The sequence below is a fragment of the Prionailurus viverrinus genome, chromosome E2 (assembly GCF_022837055.1).
Source record: "Prionailurus viverrinus isolate Anna chromosome E2, UM_Priviv_1.0, whole genome shotgun sequence".
Classification (NCBI taxonomy): Eukaryota; Metazoa; Chordata; class Mammalia; order Carnivora; family Felidae; genus Prionailurus; species Prionailurus viverrinus.
This window is the reverse complement of record NC_062575.1, coordinates 644,778-663,897: the sequence shown is the minus strand read 5'-3', so window position 1 is coordinate 663,897 and position 19,120 is coordinate 644,778. Positions and strand designations below refer to the sequence as shown.

General features: G+C 49.8%; 1 protein-coding gene across 6 annotated transcripts in view; it reads left to right on the top strand.

Annotated features, from left to right (window-relative positions):
- The window catches only part of ZNF274 (zinc finger protein 274), a 30,914-nt gene extending 13,274 nt beyond the window's left edge, over positions 1-17,640 (top strand). For 5 of the 6 annotated variants that reach the window (XM_047834273.1, XM_047834272.1, XM_047834274.1 and 2 more), the window contains 4 exons: positions 4,545-5,027; positions 14,447-14,547; positions 15,707-15,833; positions 16,305-17,640. In XM_047834273.1, the coding sequence (XP_047690229.1) occupies positions 4,545-5,027; positions 14,447-14,547; positions 15,707-15,833; positions 16,305-17,206 (1,613 nt within the window). In that variant the 3' untranslated portion in view covers positions 17,207-17,640. Of the gene's footprint in view, positions 1-133; positions 1,727-4,544; positions 5,028-14,446; positions 14,548-15,706; positions 15,834-16,304 lie in introns of those variants that run through there. The other variant, XM_047834277.1, reaches the window with a different exon arrangement.
- Positions 17,641-19,120: the final 1,480 nt, after the last annotated feature.

Genomic DNA, 19,120 nt, shown 5'->3' with positions numbered 1-19,120 from the left:
TTATTTATTTTTGAGACAGAGAGAGACAGAACGTGAACGGGGGAGGGTCAGAGAGAGGGAGACACAGAATCCGAAACAGGCTCCAGGCTCCGAGCTGTCAGCACAGAGCCCGACGCGGGGCCCGAACTCACAGACTGCGAGATCATGACCTGAGCCAAAGTCGGCCGCTTAACCGACTGAGCCACCCAGGCGCCCCAATAAATAAATATTTTAAAAAAGAAAAGAAAACCAGTACTTGGAGCTGCAGTTGATAGAGATTTTGTGCAGCCCCACACAAATGAGCGGGTCAGTCAGCCCGAGCTATGCGCCAGTGAGTTGAAGATCCAGTTTCAACTCTGCCAGCTGTAAACTTAAGAGTACATTTTCTCTGTGAAGTGAGGTGAATACTTTTCCTGACAGCACAGGAAAGGTTACCTTAGCGGCCTTGGGGGATGATCCAGAGGACTGCAGTGACTAGAATGACACTTACCCATCAGCTTGCAGGTTGTGGCCCATCTCATTGACCACATAGCACCCAGGAGGAGCTTTACAATAACCCTGCGGAATATATGTTGTCCTGAATGTCTGCTACTGCAGGGAGAGGCAGGCTGCAGATCCACTGAGCTCCCAGCACCACAAGGATGGGCAGAGTTCTCCATATCCACACCTAGACAGGCTGTGAAACTTAAAATGGTTAAGAGTTAACATTTTAATAAGCATTCAATTCAAGATTTTGAGAAATTGCCCTAGTGTCCCCCAAAGATAGGAGGAACAAAACACATGATCCAAGACTAAAGGAGAAATAAAATTAGAAATGGAGAGTGGATGGGAGTAGAATGAAAAGAACCTACAGTTAATTTTCTTGAGGGATAAAGTACTAAATAATCCGCGTGATTAACCAAGGAGTAAAAAACGAAAGTTTTAGAAATTAGAAAGTTGTGGAGAATGAAGATTTCAAGTGTCATGCATGATTATTACTCAAAATGGTGCCTGTGGCCCAGCAAGGAGCGGCCAGGGAGCGCTACCCCCCCCCCCCCCCCCCCCCCCCCCCCCGCTTCCTAATATCCCTTAACTGGGGCACTTTTCAAGCCCAGCCCTGCTGGGAATCCGGGAAATTGTCATCCTTGGCTTCCTGAGTTGTTCTCAGGGCAGTTTGAAGCTCTGAGAACGCTAACTGGAAGTGGGGAAATGAATTTTGCTTTTAAATCAACAATCTGGAGGGGAAAATGAACCCCCAGAAATCCTAGGGAACAGGAAGGTAATTAAATCCTGAAGACAAGGATAAATATAAATGAGTTGGGAAGGGCAAGCCCCCAAATAAAATTAATAGAAAAGTTTGTTTAGGGGAGGAGGTCAGAAATAGGAGATCAACGTAGTTATTTTTATCAAGGAAAAAAAATCCCTTGGACTAGGATTTTGATTCTAGGACTCTTGATCTTGTGGTGAATTCGAGCCCCACATTGGGTGGGGATTACTTAAAAAGTCTTTTAATAAAAATCTGTTTAAAAAAAAAAAAAAAAACCTAGGAAAGGAGTGACTGGCGATGGCCGAGATTAAAAGCTCGGCCCAGGACGTGTTTTGCAACCCCAAGCGCCCAAGGCCCGTCCGGGGCAGCGGGCCCGGCCCCACCCATCGCTGGTGACTCCTGACCTCGAGCTGACTCACTTCTCGAAGAGCGTGCCAGCAATTTCCAACACCGGTTAGATCTGTGAAACCAGTAAACCGAGGAAACCATAGACGAGCCAAGGTCTGTAATCCGGAAATTTGGAGGGGGAGGGAAAAAAAAAAACCCAAAAAACATCCTACGCAAACGGGGAGGAATGTAGAATCGGGGATCCGAAAATGGATAAGGAATCCGGGCGCTCGCTCCCTTAGGGGGAAGCGACTGCGATCCTCCGCCCTGCGCCTGCCCGAAGGGTGAAAACTGGCAGACCGGGAAGGTGTATATGGAAGTTCCAGCTGCGCCGGCGCCGCCCCAGGGTGCGTCAGCCGTCGCGAAGGGGGGCGGGGGAGGGAACGAGAGTGCAGGAGGCCGAGAGCCCAGCATCTCGCCAAGGGGCGGCCGTCCGATCTGGGCCCGGGTCGCACCCACAGCTTCAACATGGCCGCTCCGGAAGTGTGCACCGCGAAGGGCCCTGGGAGTTGTAGTGGCCCGGCACCAGGCTCGTGATGCACGTCCGGACCAGGGGATCGGGGCGTGGCTATGGGGACGTGGGCGGTGTCGTCCCGTTTACCCGGTGGGAGGGGGACGGAAGCTTCAGCTTCCCGAACGCGGGCCGCAGTGTACCTGTGGCTACGGCCTCCGCCAGCGCCACCCTCCCGGACGCCGCGGTGCTGGAAGGCCGGCCGGGCCGCTGCTTAACAGTGCGGGTGGCGCGCAGGCAGCCGCTGCTCTTCGGGTCTTTCCGAGTTTGTGTGTTTAAACAACACGGGTGCGGTCACTTCACACTTCCTGCTGCGCTCTTTTACTTCACGTGACGGGAGCTTTCCTCCGTTGTAATGATCACACTAAAACCAGCGTAATTTTTAATGCTTACCTGGGAATCTTTTCAGTTTTCTTGAGCGGTGCTTTAGCACTACCTGTGTTTTCCAGTTTTGCTCCGTCCTGCACCCCTGCTCAGGAAACGTGTGTTGTGGGAAAAAGACCACCCAAATGAGGACATGCGGAGGCCATCTACTCAGGCCACTGTAGCAGGGCGTTTGCCACCACACCTAGTGTTTAGTTGAGACTGGCAGGGAGGCAGGCGTGGGAAAATTTATAGCGAAAAAAGGAAGGTTCTGACTGGAGGTTATTGACTTGGGGGTGAAAAAAAAAAACAACAAACTGGCGGTCAAACAGGTCAAACAAGTCCTGAGGTTGCGGGGTCAGGGTTCTATTGTCGTATGCTGTCTGGCCTTTGTCTCCAAATACTCTTCTCTTGGTGTCTCTACAGTGGTCTTCCTCTCCAAATAGTTCCCTGAACAGGATTAACCAGCTGAAAGTCCCCAGGCATTGATTGCCCTGGCATTAGTTGCTAAGGCTTTGAGTTCATGCTGGAAGTTCCTTTGCAGGTAGAGTTGTGCTAATCAGGTATATTCAAAACAGCAAGTGTGAGCGGCACATTTGCTCTTGACATCAGCCGGACCATTTCTGTTTTTATAAACAAACAAGCCTAATTGGAAGTAAACCATAATCCGTGATTTACATTTTTTTCTATTTACTTTTTAAAAAATGTTTATTAATTTACTTTTGAGAGAGAGAGGGAGTGCAGGAGCACAAGCCAGGGAGGGGCAGAGAGAGGGGGAGATACAGAATTGCGTCTCACAGATTTGTGAGATTGTGACCTGAGGTGGTTAGATGTTTAACCGACTTAGCCACCCTGGTGCCCCTCTATTGACAGTTTTAAAGCTTTCAAGTCATTTAGAGTTAGCATTTCTCGTTAGGGTTGTAGAGTGCTTTCTTATTTCCTTTGGTTTGTGTGCCCTCCTTAGCATTTCAGGGCCGTGCTGGAGTTGTGTTCTTGTGAGTTCTGTGCCAAGACACAGGGCTTCAGACTTTCCTGTCTTCTTGGCTCCCATGGAGGCAGGATCAGGTTCTACTCCCTGTACATAGCTGTGGGCCTATAGAGCATCACAGGTCTCTTCTTAAGCCTCCTTGCCTCTTGCTTTCCCACCCCCCTCCCATATTGAGGTATAATTTACATACCTTAAAGTTCACCCTTTGAGAGTGTACAGTTCAGTGGTTTTTACTATAATTCACAAGGTTGTGTAGCTATCACTACAGTCTAATTTCAGAACGTCTTTATCATCTCCCTGAAAAAGCTTCATTTTTATTAGCCAACACCCCCTAATTGTCTGAATTCCTTATCTCCTGGAAACCACGAATCTACTTTGTCTCAGTATATTCGTCTATTTTGGACATTTCGTATAAATGGAATCTTAAAATTAGCCTTTGGTGTCTGGCTGCTTCCATTCAGCATAATGTTGTCAAGGCTTAGCTCGTATCACTACTTCATTCCTTTCTATGGCCAAATAATATTCCAATTTGTGGATAGACCATATTTTGTTTATTCTTCCTTTGATGGACATTTGTTTTTCTTTTTGGCTATTAAGAATAATGCTGCTGTGAAAGTTCCTGTACAAGTTTTTGTATTGACATATATTTTCATTTCTCTTGGATGTATACCTAGGAGAATTCCTGGGTTATAATTCTGTGTTTGGCTTTTTGAGTACCTGCCAGACTGTTTTGCAAAATGATGCAGCGTTCTGTGTTCCCACCAACAGCAGTTTTTCCACATCCTCGCTGATAGTTGTTACCACCCATCTTTGATAATAGCTATCCTAGTAAATATGAAGTAGTATCTCACGATGTATTTTTTTAAGTTTTTGTTTATTTAGGTGATCTCTACACCCAACAAGGGGCTCAAACTCATGACCCCAAGATCAAGAGTCACACGCTCTTCTGACTGAGTCAGCCAGGTGCTCCTCACAGTGGTTTTGATTTACATTTCCTTGGCGGCAAATAATGTTGACTATCTTTTCATGTGCTTGTTGGCCATCTCTCTGGCTGTGCTTTTGACTTACAGAGTGTCCTGTGGCTCAGTTGGACCCTCAAGTGGATCCTCTTCCTGCTGGGAATCCCCTGATGAAGATCGAAGTCGTTGAAGTCCTCACACTGAACCAAGAGGTAGCTCGTCCCCGAAATGCCCAGATTCGGGCCCTCTATGCTGAAGACGAGGGCCTAAGCCCAGAAGTACTTGGGGAGCCCACTCAACAGCTAGGCAAGCATCCAGCTGACCCTGAGGCTGCACGCCAGAGGTTCCGGGGGTTCTGCTTCGAGGAGGTGGCAGGGCCCCGAGAGGCCCTGGCCCGGTTGCGTGAGCTGTGCCGCCAGTGGCTGCAGCCCGAGGCGCACTCCAAGGAGCAGATGCTGGAGCTGCTGGTGCTGGAACAGTTCCTGGGTGCGCTGCCCAGGAAGCTCCAGAGGTGGGTGCAGTCACAGCACCCAGAGGACTGTCAGGAGGCAGTGGCCCTGGTGGAGGATGTAACCTGGATATCTGAGGAGGAAGGTAAGTGCAGTGGAGGGGCGGAGAGGGACACTCCTGTGGACGCATCTTGGAGAATGGGGGAGGAAGAACTCAGGCTTCCTCGGAAGGGTCAGGGAAGGGTCATGCCTCTTCATCTAGTCCAAGAGCATCTACCTCCCCAACGTGTTCCTGAGTCAGAGCTTCAATGGTTCCTTGCTGAAATACCTGCCATTGCCCCTAGGTCAAGGGATCTGAGTATCCCTGGACCCATCTACCGAAATGGAAAGTCTCAGACCACACCTCACAGCTACTGAAACCCTTGGGCAGGGCCTGGGACTGCACTCTTTAACTAGCCCTCCACAGGCTTGTGATAGAAGCTAAGGGATAAAATCGTTCATTCTCATCCTTTTGGAATCCCTGCTGTGCTACAAGCCAATAGAAAACGTGATTTTAGTCACATAGGCATATTCCCAGAATGCTTTTTAAAATTTTTTTTTAACGTTTATTTATTTATGAGAAAGAGAGTGTGTGAGCTGGGGAGGCACAGAGAGAGAGAGAGAGAGACAGAGAGAGAGAGAGAGACAGAGACAGAGAGAGAGAGAGAGAGAGAGAGAGAGAGAGAGAGAGAGAGAGAGAGAATCTGAAGCAGGCTCCAGGCTCCAAGCTGTCAGCACAGAGCCTGATGCGGGGCTTGAACCCATGAACTGTGAGATCATGACCTGAGCCGAAGTTGGACAGTTAACTGACTGAGCCACCCAGGCACCCCAAAACTTAATTTTTTTAAGTAATCTCCACACACAACTTGAGGCTCAAATTTACAGCCCCAAGATCAAGAGTTGCATGCTCTACCAGCTGAGCCAGCCAGGCACCCCTCCCAGAGTGGGAATTGTGGATAAAGTGGTGACCAAGACAGGATTCACAGATGCATGAGCTCAACAAGCCTTAGACCCAGTAAGAATGATGGGAATTTGAGAAATGAATACGCGTTTGACAATGATGGGGTTGAGAAGAACCCAAGGGTGCTAGTGGGACTCCTGGAGGCAAGTTGCTTGTAGCCGACACCTGGTGTGGAGTGGAACTCAGAAGGGTACAGGAAGGATGTGCTGAGCAGGAGAGCATTGCCTGTGAAGGCCCAAAGTGGGAGCAATGACAGTATATTCAAAAATCTGAGAGAAATTGGGTGGGTCTATGGTAGAAGGGAGCAGGGGACAGGGCTGGCAGGGCCCTTGCAGGGGTTTTCGTGTTGTCCTAAAGGAATGGGAAGAGTTACTGTCAAGCAGTGGGAACCAGTCCATGAGCTCTAGGGACATGTGGTATTGTCTGACAGAGTAAACATTTTCCAGGTTGGGGGTGTTACATCCACACGACTCCTGAAACAGAAGGCTATGGGCACCAGTGACAGTCACAACAAAGTTTACTGCAATGAGAGGCAAGGCCGACCGATCGGGACCAACACTCTTGATAATTTTATGGCCGATCACATCGTTTTATCATCACCTGGGAACAGAACAGAGAAACAGTTCCCAGACGAGTTAGAAACAGTTGCCAGATGAGGTGATTATTTTAGACTTTCTGCCGCCAAGTTGCAACCAGTGGATCTCCTTGACCTTGCCTCTGATGCTCTTTTCTTTGAGCTTTTGTTTCCTTCATTGGTGAAGACTGATTTACAAGAGTATGAAGCATAATTTACAAGAGTAAAGCAAGGCTGTTATCTCTTGACCTTCAGTGTCAGAACAAAGCTGTTATTTTTCAAGCTAGGTGTTAGCCCTACACTACACTTTAATCCTTACATTTCTCCCTTTTCTTGTCAGTGAATCAATCCCTTGATTCATCATTAGGAACTAAGGGGATGTAGTTGGGCCTAATCATCATAATTTTTATTTCACCAACTTGCCTCTTGACATACTGTACTAACCAATTGATAATGCATGGGCCGATAGTTAATCCGAGAAGTAACAATAGCAGTGGCCCAGCTATGGTGGTGAGCAGTGATGTGAACCAGGGGGACCAAGAGAATAAATTCTGATACCAATTATTGCTGGCCTTTTCCTTCACATTCGACCTTTCTATTTGCAGGGCAACTGTATAACCCTGGTATGTTAGCCATTTTTTGTTCTTGATCCCTGTGTCCACATCCATAGGTAACCATATAGGGGTTTTCGGGGACCGGAGGAGCGAAGCCCGTTGGCTGTTTATAATTAGTAATTAAAAGTCCCCCATGAGTCCCTCACCAAGTCGCATAAATCAAACAAAAAACAAGGCACAGTGGAAGAGGTATTAGATGCTATCACCTTCCCCGTGACAGTGTCCCTGAGTTCCCATTGGTATGGCCAAAAAGATAGGGGATGCCATTCCGTACAGTCTCCCACGCTTATCATTATACAAACCCAGACAATTATTATGCCCGCATCAGTCTTACCTTTAAAGGATCCTCTGAGTGCCTTCGGACCTTCCATTGCTGTTCATTATCTGGTTCCGTTATCAGTCTGGGGTGTTCCTGCCTTTACACAGTTTTTTTTTTTTTTAACCTGAGAGTGATGAATCCAGGTTCGGACACCATCTACCTTCACGGCCGTGAGTGTAGTCAGGATCACGGCGTGTGGTCCTTTCCAGAGCGGCTCCAGGGTTTTAAGCTCGTGCCTCTTGACCCAGACTAAATCTCCTGGTTGAAAGGGGTGGGGAAGAACAGGAGGATGAGTGAAGGATTCTTTTAAGGCCCTGGTTATTTCCTTTTGTACATGTTGCAGGGCCACGAGTGAAGCCAGCAAGCGGTCCTGTTCCAACTGTTCCATTACATCGCCTCCTAGCCTCGGCAGGATAGGTGGAGGTCTGCCAAATAAAATTTCATAAGGGGGAAATCCCTTGACAAATGGAGTACAACACGCTCGCAAAAGGGCAACAGGCAGGACGTCAACCCAATTTTTGCCCGTCTCAAGGGACAATTTGGTTAAGGTCTCTTTTAGGATCCGATTCATCCTTTCTACCTGACCTGAGCTCTGAGGTCTATATGTACAATGTAATTTCCAATCTATTCCCAATGCCCGGGCTAGACCCTGGGACACCTGCACCGTGAAGGCCAGGCCATTGTCCGATCCTATGCTCAGAGGCAGCCCGAATCTAGGAATTTTTTCATTTAATAATTTCTTAACTGTCGCCTGAGCCGTTTCTGATTTAGTGGGGAACGCCTCGACCCACCCAGAGAAGGTGTCTACAAAAACAAGCAGGTATTTGTATCCGTATTTCCCTGGTTTAATTTCAGTAAAATCTACTTCCCAAAACCGGCCTGGCTCAGTTCCTCTATCTCTTTTAGCTTCTGAAACCTTCCTACTTGCACCCTGATTTACTTGGGCGCAACTTGCACACCTTTCAACCACCTCTTCGATCTCTTTTCCCAGCCCTTGCGCCCTGAACTTCTTCTGCACTAATTCCGCCATCTTCGTTTTTCCCAGATGAGTCCCCTGGCGGAGCTGACACACCATGCGCCGCCCGAGTGCCATGGGTAAGAGGATCTTACCTTCAGGATCCTGAGACCACTTTTGTCCCGGCATCATACTTCTCCCTTTTCTTGAAACCCACTCCAAATCTTTAGGAGTGTAACTGGGCTCCCTCGGTCAAGATCGGTAGCCCCAAGGCACTTTTACTTTTAGTTGGGGCAGCTTCTCGGGCTGCTGCATCAGCCAGGCGGTTTCCGACTGCTTCTAGGGAGTCGCCTTTCTGACGTCCCGGGCAGTGAATGATTGCCAGCCTCGCAGGTTCCCAGATGGTTGCTAGAAGATCTAAAATTTCAGCTTTAGTTTTGATGGCCTTGCCTTCCGCCGTGAGGAGACCGCGCTCTTGATAAATGGATCCGTATACATGCGCGGTTGCAAAAGCATAGCGGCTGTCTGTATAAATATGAACTGCTTGTTTCTTCCGAGTTGGAGGGCTTTTGTTAGAGTGATGAGCTCTGCGTGCTGGGCTGAAGTTCCCGGGGGAAGGGTCTGTTGCCATAAAACCTCGCGGTCCGTCGTCACTGCAGCGCCGGCGTGCCTTTGCCCTTGAAACACAAAACTACTGCCGCCTGAAAAAATGCTGATATCAGGGTCCTGTAAGGGAACGTCCGTAAGAGCGGAGCAGAGGGTCGAGATCGTCGCTAAGGTTTCTGGGCAGGAGTGCAGAGGGGGACCTTGTCCTTCGGGCAGCAGAGTGGCTGGGTTTCAGGCTGCGGGGGCACAAAAACGTATTCGGGTCTGGTCGAGTAGCAACGCTTGATATTGGGTAATCCAAGCATTTGACAGCCGTCGCTCTGGGGGAGCCCGCAGTAAAGCCTCCACTTCGTGGGGCCCGGTGACAGACAGTGCCTGCCTCAAGGTTAGTTTGTCTGCGTCTTCAACTAAGAGCGCGGTGGTGGCAATTTGTCGAACGCGTGGGGGCCACCCAGAAGCAACTGGGTCCAGCCGCTTGGATAAATAGGCCACCGGTCGGCGCCAAGGTCCCAGGCGCCGAGTCAGAACTCCCTCGGCTACCCCCAGGCGCCGAGTCAGAACTCCCTCGGCTACCCCCCCCCCCCCCCCCTTTTCGGCTACAAACAAATGGAATGGCTTGGTGGGATCTGGCAGGGCCGAGGCCGGTGGGGTCACGAGAGCCTCTCGTAAGGCTTGGAAGGCTTTAGTTTGAGTCTCCCCCCACGTGAAGGACTCCGGAGACCCCTTGAGAGTGGTGTACAACGGGGCTGCCAGTTCAGCAAAGCCAGTTATCCATACTCTGCAGTAGCCTTCTGCCCCCAGAACTCGCGAACTTGTTTGCGAGTTTTAGGCCGAGGAATATCGAGTATAGCCCGAATTCTTTGTTCACCGAGATAGCACTTCCCTTTTGAAGGTTGTAACTTAAATAGGTCACCGCTGTACGACAGATCTGCGCTTTTCTGGCTGACACTCGGTACCCCAGTTTTTGCAGAAGACTCAAGGTGGCACTCAGGCATTCTAAATGAGAGGGGGCCGCCAACAAGATATCCTCAACATATTGCAATAGGGTTACCTGCGGGTTGGAGATTCGAAATGGCTCTAAATCCTGGTGCAGGGCATCATTAAAAAGAGGAGAATTTAAATCTTTGGGGGAGTTGCCTCCAGGTGAGCTGTCCCTTTTCAGGATCAGTCCATTCAAATGCAAATAGTGGCTGGCTTTGTGGGGCCAGCGGGATGGCAAAGAAGGCATCTTTTAAGTCCAGAACTGTATAATTCGCCTTAGAAGGGGGAAGCAAACTAAGGAGAATATAAGGATTGGGTACAGTGGGATGAATGTCCATCTATAAGTCTGGGGCTGCCTGTAAGACGAAGGCCAGGTTTAATGCCCTTCTATTTTTAGGTGCCTCAGGGTCTACAGGGGTAAAGGTGCGGTACACCTCCGTGAGCCTTTCTAAGAAGGCTGAGGGACTTTCCTTGGTCCCCTGAATTACTTCTGTTACCTTAGACATGTTTGTGGGCCGGCGGGCGGCCGCTCGGAGACCTCCCAGTAGAGTCTGGTGAAATAGGGTCAATGATCGCCTACCGTGAGGAGCGTTTGGGTCCCAATTTTCAGGATGTGAGGAAGGAAAAACTTCCTTGAATCCAGCGGGATCCTCGGTGGGTTGCCCGTTTGGCCCCATCACTAATTTCCGGGCCTCGCGCCGGATCTTATCCCGCTCCTCAGTGGTGAAGAGAACCTGCGAGAGCTGCTGGCAGTCATCCCAGGTTGGCTGATGGGTCACAAATATAGTTTCAAGAAGAGAAATTAATGCTTGGGGTTTCTCTGAGAACGAGGGGTTTTGAAGCTTCCAGGTATAAAGGTCACTAGTGGAGAAGGGTACATAAGTCATAAAGGGTCGGACATCACCCTGCAGGGGTGCAGGGGTGGCCCTGGAAGAAGGGATAGGGCAGCGGGAGGGGGATGGAAGGGAGTCCCTGACCGGGTGTGAGACGGGCTCAGGGGAGTGTCCCGACTCGGGCTTGTCTCCAGATCTGAAGCATCTTGACCTGTATTCTTTGGGCGAGAACTATAGGGCGGTGGGTGGTAAGTTCCTTTTTTTTTACCCCCCTCCTGTGCAGGTGATAGAGGGGGCAGCTACTTAGTCTCATCAAGATTCTTTTTTTTTTTTTTTTTTCAACGTTTATTCATTTTTGGGACAGAGAGAGACAGAGCATGAACGGGAAGGGGCAGAGAGAGAGGGAGACACAGAATCGGAAACAGGCTCCAGGCTCCGAGCCATCAGCCCAGAGCCCGACGCGGGGCTCGAACTCACGGACCGCGAGATCGTGACCTGGCTGAAGTCGGACGCTTAACCGACTGCGCCACCCAGGCGCCCCAGTCTCATCAAGATTCTTATTCTGAGCCCCAGACGGGCGATCTTTGAGTGGCAAAGCCTGTACTTTAGGGAGGCGAGGGGGAAGGGGAAGAAGTTTTAACCAATCTGGAGGTTTTTCGATGAGGGTTCTCCGTGCCCCAATGTATGGGATTTGGTCTTCGTGCCAAAAAAAGATAATATCACGAACCTTATATATCAAAGTAAGGTTAAAGGTCCCCTGTGGAGGCCATTCGACCTGAAAGCTGGTCCATTCCACCTCGCAGAGTTCGAAGGACTGTCTTCTTAATGTGGAGGCTGAAAACTGAGGCAGCTCTCCTATAGTCCTGGAAATGGGTTAGTATGAGACTCAGCGGGGTGGGGGTAGTCTGATTCTGACCGATGACAAAGGTAGGCAAAACTGACAAGGACGCACAGCCAGTCAACAGGAAGAAGACAATTAAGACATGAAGAAAACACAAGTTCGAGATCTCAAGGCCAGTAGGCCGTCGCAGCCCCCTGAAAATAGGATCCTTCTTGACAAAAACCAAACCTAATGGGGTCCACCGGCGTCCCGGTAGGATCCCTGACTCTGGTTCTATAGCCGCGTCAGGCAGACCCTCCTGAGTCATTCAAATGGCGCGCCCCAAGAATTCCTTACCTCTCCCAATCCCGAGCTTCCTCCCAGGGGTCGGCAGAGCAATCCGGGGAAAGGGCCCTGTTTCAGAACTTTAACTTTCCCGGCCAATGCACCAAATGTTGCATCCACACGACTCCTGAAACTGAATGCTACGGGCACCAGTGACAGTCACAACAAAGTTCATTGCAATGAGAGGCAAGGCCGACCGATCGGGACCAACACTCTTGATAATTTTATGGCCGATCACATCGTTTTATCATCACCTGGGAACAGAACAGAGAAACAGTTCCCAGACGAGTTAGAAACAGTTGCCAGATGAGGTGATTATTTTAGACTTTCTGCCGCCAAGTTGCAACCAGTGGATCTCCTTGACCTTGCCTCTGATGCTCTTTTCTTTGAGCTTTTGTTTCCTTCATTGGTGAAGACTGATTTACAAGAGTATGAAGCATAATTTACAAGAGTAAAGCAAGGCTGTTATCTCTTGACCTTCAGTGTCAGAACAAAGCTGTTATTTTTCAAGCTAGGTGTTAGCCCTACACTACAAATTAACCCTTACAGGGGGCACCCAGGCGGCTCAATCGGTTAAGCATCTGACTTGATCTCAGCTCAGGTCATCATCTCATGGTTCTTGAGTTCAAGCTCTGCATCAGGCTCTGTGCTGATGGCACGGAGCGTCCTTGGGATTTTCTCTCTTCCTCTCTGCCCCTTACCTGCTTGTGCTCTTGTGCTGTCTTTCTCTTTCAAAATAAATAAATAAACCTTAAAAAAAAAAAAAAAAAAAAAGATTTACCAGGTTGCAGTTTGCGATGGTTGGTGGGCAAAAAACAAGGGGAAAATGAGAATCAGATTGGCCACCCAGAGCCGTTACCATGCCCACCGAGAGGTGTGGTGGCTTGGGCAGGACTGACAGCGGTGGGGGGCTGGGATGGGAGTACGTTTGGGGGTGAGATTCCATGAAATTTGATTTGTCAGGCTGAGTGTCATGGAGTACTTGCTCACCCGAATATGTAACCTCATACAGCAAAATTGACTTTGCAGATGCAGTTTATTAAATTGAAGATTTTGAGGTGGGGAGATTATACTGTGTTATTTGGATGGGGCAGGCACGAGAGTTCAGGGCAGAGAAGACACGAAGAAGGGCTGGGCGCTAGGTATTTTAGTTGGCCTCCAGAAACCGGCAAAGGTGACAAACATATTTTCCCCTAGAGCCTCAGAAGGAAGGTAGCCCTGCCACCAGCTTGACTGTAGTGCAGTGAGGCTGGCGTCAGACCTGATGTCCATAATCATAGGAAAGCAACTTTGCTTTTAGGCACCATTGTGGCAATTTGTTAGAGCAGTAATAGGAAACTGATAGAGGTGCCAAGGAGACAGTTGGGAAGCCCCTAAGACAAAAGCCAGTCTGTCTTACATTTCACACCTTGGGGGTGAATGAAATCAATTCATATTATAGTGGATGGCAGGAAGAGAGGCCTTCCAGAGAACCCTGAGAATCCTACATTCATTATCAGCGAGTTAGTTGCAACTCTCAGTTGTGAATGCCAGGGGAGGAGAATTTACTGAAAAAGTCCCAGGGTGATCTAGCTTCAGGCACGGGTGGACCCAGGGGCTCCTGTAGTATTCTCAGGACTCATTCTCTCTCTGCTATCATACTTCTGGTGGCCTCCGTTAGCTTCACTCACAGGCAGGATGTCTCCGTAGGAAGCCTCCCTGCAGGGAAATGTTCTAACAAAAGCCTCTTTGGCTCTGCTTGTCTAGCTCTGTGCCCTGTATTCATCTCAGATTTAATTATTGTGGCCAGGAGGAGGTGGCAGACTGGTGGGCCAGAATGGGTCACATCGTGTTTCCCCCTTGAGAGCAGGGGTGGAATCATCCTTATGGAAGACCATGTACCAGGCAGCAATAGATGAGAGTCAGGCATGAAGGAGCTGTGGTTAAGAGGGGCTGGAAGGCCAGGCAGAATGGTTTTCGAAGGTGGAGGAAACTTGATAAAATTCTCATCTAGATGGGTGTGTGTTATGAGAGTGGGTCCAGTCCCGGGGGTCAGAGGAAGTCCATGGAAGAAGGCAAAGAGGAAGAGGACAAGGAAGGTAAAGAGGCAACATACTCGGAGGCTAGAAAAGGGGTCTTTGCTTCTGAGGAACAGTGTGAGGCCAGCTGTTGAGGCAAATGGAGAGATGAGGCAGCTGTCTCAGAGGAGGGACAGGATCCGGGACAGTCCTTGGAGAGGGAGGGAGTGGGGCTAGGGGTCTCAGCAATGGGGACATTGGTGCCCTACAGTCACCCTTAGGGTGATGCATCTTGAGCTAACCAGGTGTGGGGATTTGGGCACAGGCTGTGAAGAGGAGCCAGAGTGGGGACTTGAGCTGGTGGCAAGAAAGGGTGGGCACAGATGCCCTCACAGCAGTAACAGCAGATACGATGCGTGCACTGGCTGCAGGGGTCCCAGAGAGAGACGTGGGTATCATTGACCCATCCTGGAAGTGGCACCACATCCGGCTGATCCCCTGTGCTGGTGTCTCCCCACAGCATTACCTGCCCAGGACCCCACCTGCTCTCTTGAGACCACAGCTCCTCAGGAAGAGAAGGAGGAGAACATGACCACCTGGCCGGCAAAGGCGCCACCTGAGGTGAGTGGGGGGTGTCACCCTTTTGTTCTCTGGTCACAATGTCCCCTATGAGGTGACCTTCCCCCTACCTCCCAGCCTCCCACAGGGCAGACCTTTCAGAGTTTCTGAGCCTGAAGGGCTGGGCTGCCTTGTTGCTGCTGTGGAGACCAAGAAAGGGCACAGGGACTGGGAGACAAGAAATCTGGAGGAGAAGGGAGGGGCCAAGTGTTTATAGATGCTTGGGAGCCCCAGGTAGGGACATGCAGACCATATCTGAATTTGTGTTAGAACAAGAGAGCCCTTGTCCTTCAGAAATGCATACTTAGGTGTTGATGATGGAAAAAATATCTGGAATTTGCCTCAAAATATCCCAGAGCTGGGGCATAGATGAAAGCACTGGCCGTGTCTTGCCGACTGTTGAGGCTCAGAGAATATGACAGAGTGATGTGTGGTATTGGTCAGGACTCTTTCTGCTGCAGATGGCTCACAAGTGGTTCAACCATAGGGTGAATTTATTGGCTCTCATGTAATGAGTGGTCTGTGATAGGCTTCAGGCAAGACTGTATTCAGGGGCTTCCAGGTGATGAGAGAGGAATGTGTCTCCAGTCCTGGTCTCATGGCTCTGCTTTCTCCCATTACTTCTCAAGCAGGCTCTGCCCCTGGTGGGTAAAAGCCCCCACAGATCCAGGCAGAGTGCTATGGGGAGACCTCTTCCTGCCAGAGTTTTGGCCAGCTCCCCAGAAAGGACTGATCTTGGCACCGCCTCTGGACACACCACCCTCTGGCAGCCACCATCCACAAAGGCAGGGATGGTTCCTTCACAGGCAGAGGGGCTGTTCCCAGAAGAAGGGAGTGTGCCTAGCAGGCAGGGCTGGTCTGAGGGGCAGTCTTCTGTGGGAAGTTGCACAGAAAGGATGAGCTGCACATAGGCCGGGGTACAAGGGAGGCAGTTTGCTTATGGCGTTTGTAGCTCTTAGTGAAGTAGATTCTGCCTCCAGCCTGGGCCCCAGACTCTGGGTTTGTGATAGGGGACCCACTGGGCCTCTTATGGGCCCAAGTCAGTGTTGCTGAGCAAACTCCAAAGCAGGGGTGTCCTCAGCACAGCAGACTCTGTTGGGAGGCCCTGGTCATCTGTTCCTGTCGATGACCCTCCTGCTGATCAGACAGAGTGATATTGCAGGAACCAGTGACCTTCCTCGATGTGGCTGTGGACTTCAGCAAGGAAGAGTGGGGGCTGCTGGACCCAATGCAGAGGACCGAGTACCACGACGTGATGTTAGAAACCTTTGGACACCTCGTGTCTGTGGGTAAGGCTGTGCCCGTGCTGGCCACTCCACCCTTCTGGGACTGGGAACCTCAGGGACCCTGAGTTGGGCCTGCACCTTCTCTGGGCCCAGTGTGAGCACTGGACATGCTGACAAGAGTTCTTTGCACCATCCATGCTTTCAACTGGTCCTATGGGCCTCAAGGGATGGGCATTGTGTGGACAGTGGAGGCTCAGGCCCAGGGAAAGACTGACTTACCGCCCACCTTGAAGGCATATGAGGAGTCAGAGAGCTGGGAGAGTGCTCCCTGTTCTTGCCCCATCCCTGACTGCCAAGCTCGGTGTTCCCCTCTTTGCTACTTCACTTCTTTCCGTAGTCTCCCCAGGTCGCGTGACGGTACCTGGAAAACAAAAACAAAAAAACACCCAGCTTCTGAATACTTGATGATGTCATACTGATAGCCCCTTTTACCACTTTCTCTCTATAGTATCTGTATCTTTTGGGTTCTTTCAGGGTGGGAGACTACACTGGAAAGTAAAGAGTTAACTCCAAAGTCTGACATCCCTGAGGAAGAACCAGCCCCTGACCTAAAAATGGAAGAATTCTCAAGGGATGACACCTGGTCCTCTACCTCAAGAGACATCTTGCAGGGTGGGACCCAGGAAGTCTTGGACACAGCACTGAAGCAAGTGGAGCTCACTCAGGAAGAAACCCTCCCTCAGAAAAGCCCCCAGTCCCAGGCAAACGCTGGCCTTGTCACCAGCCCTATTTCACTCCAGAAAACTCTGCCCAGGAAACGCTTGCGCAAGCGTGGCTCGCGGGTTAAGAAGGTGACGCGTGGTCCATGTGTAAAAATTCATCAGAAGGGCCACAAAGGGGAAAAAGCCAGAGAAAACAGTGGTTGTGGGAGAGCCTTCAGCCGGAGCACTCAGCAGATTACGTTCACAAGAATTCACAAAGGGAGCCAAGTTTGCCGATGCAGTGAATGTGGCAAAACGTTCCGGAATCCAAGATATTTCTCTGTACATAAAAAAATCCACACAGGAGAGAAGCCCTACGTGTGTCAGGACTGCGGGAAGGCGTTTGTTCAGAGCTCCTCCCTCACACAACATCAGAGAGTCCACACCGGAGAGAGGCCTTTTGAGTGTCATGAGTGTGGGCGGACCTTCAATGACCGCTCGGCCATCTCCCAGCACTTGCGGACTCACACCGGAGCCAAGCCCTACCAGTGTCAGGACTGTGGGAAAGCCTTCCGCCAGAGCTCCCATCTCATCCGGCACCTGAGAACGCACACGGGGGAGCGCCCCTACATGTGCAGCAAATGTGGAAAGGCCTTCACCCAGAGCTCGCACCTCATTGGGCATCAGAAGACGCACAGTGGGGTGAAATGCAAGAAGAAACAGCCTACCTCATAGCCCTCGAGCTGAGCCGGTTGAAGAGACATGGCCTTTTCAGCCTGATCCTGCAATGTAACACGAACGGGCGTGGCTGGCATTTGGAACTGAATATGAAAAGCAGCACTGAGTGATGACCTTATCAAGACCAAAGGACAACCAGGGAGACCATCCTGCTCACAAGTAAATGAGAAAACTGGTGGGGAGTTGTTGCTAGTGAATATAAGTTGGAAAAACATTTAATTTTTCACTCACTTGATTTGCTGTTATAATTTGTTTGCTCATTTGGTCATTAAAAGTGATACTAGTGAAACCTGACCATGTTTATAATGTAAGTTTAAAAAGCCAGGTACCAAAAAGTCTGTGCACTGATATTATATTTGTGGTATTTATGCATATGGACAAGGACTAAAAGAGAACAAAGATAAATAAACTATATATTTCTGTGATAGAAATCTCTGGGTTTTTTTCCACCTATTAAATTTCTTTCATTAATAATTTGATACTTAAAATAAGCAGTGTTAAAACAAAGTGAAGGAGATTGTCAGGCCAGTTCTAGCAGACTCTGCAAAAGGCCACAGTTCCTCTGGCCCAAGATTCCAAATGAGTTAGGATGAGTGGGTCATCCTAACCCTGATCCTCAGAGCATCATCAGGATGCAGGGAATGTTCGATTCAGGGAATGGTCATCTTAAGCAACCAACCATTGGAGGCCTAGAGGGAGGGAAACCCCCGGAAAGGGGGGGTGGGGAGCTTCCCAGAAATGTTCATGTTGGTGCCCATGTTTCACATTTTACATGAGATGATAGATGAAAATCCTTTCTCCGGGTCACACAGCCTGTAACCTGCAACCCATCCAGTCCTTGCTCCATGACTCTACCTCTGCTCTCTCAAGTTGTACATAACATTTCAAACTATGTCCTAAGACTCTGGGTCAGATGTTGAACTTCTGCTCATCAGGTATTAGTTGACTGCTACAGGGCACACCCCTTCAGAGCCCTTGGGGTCATAACACTGACAAGGGTGAGGCAAAGTCATGCCATCTGGAGTGAGCGTGTTTCACTCCTTTCTCTACAGGAGTGAACAGCCCCTGGAGACAGAGTAGAGAAGCCCAGAGGCCAGGTGCCTGGGGAATGGTGATGGCACACTAGCTGTCGTATTGCTTTTCATGCATCAGGCACAGGGCTCATGACTGCTATATCACATCTCCATGGTAGCTTCTTTGAGAGATGAAACATTTGGGGCTGAAGAACTTGCCAGGACCCCACTGCCCTCCCACTACACAGTTGGAGATCTTTAACAGGAGAACATCAGCAGCTCCTTCTCCAAGTACTGATGATGTAGGGATGTCTATTTACTTGGGGGAGTGGCCTCACCATGATGCCCAGTGTCCACTGGGGAATGCCACAGCCATGTGCTCAAATGAGGTCACTTAATCCTGAAATGCCATACAGTTTTGTTGCCAGAAGATGGTCACTGAAGGAGGTGTGCTGACTGCTTTCACATCTATGGCAGTTTCAAATATGGCCACAGACTCTTTGCCTTTCCTCCATTCCTAGAATGTGGCTGGGCTTGTGACTGCTTCCACCAATAGGGTCAGCAGAAGTTACACCATGTAACTTCCATGAAATGAGGTCATAAAGGACGCTGAGCACTTGTTTCCTCAGCGAAATGAGAAATGGTGGTGTCAGCTGAAACTGTGACCAGGCTGCAAGATGTTGGGTAGTGAATGAGGAGAGGAGAAATCATCCCTTCAGAGGAGGTGAACAGATGAGGGTAGGCTTGCCCAGTAACTCATCTGGGGCCCTGAGGTTTGGGATCACTAACTGCAAGGCTATGGACACTTTAACATCCAAATTTGAAATCCAGTTGGCTGCTTTAGAAGCTGAGAAATTTATCTCTGAAGTGAATGGAAGAGTTCCCACTTTCCTTAAAG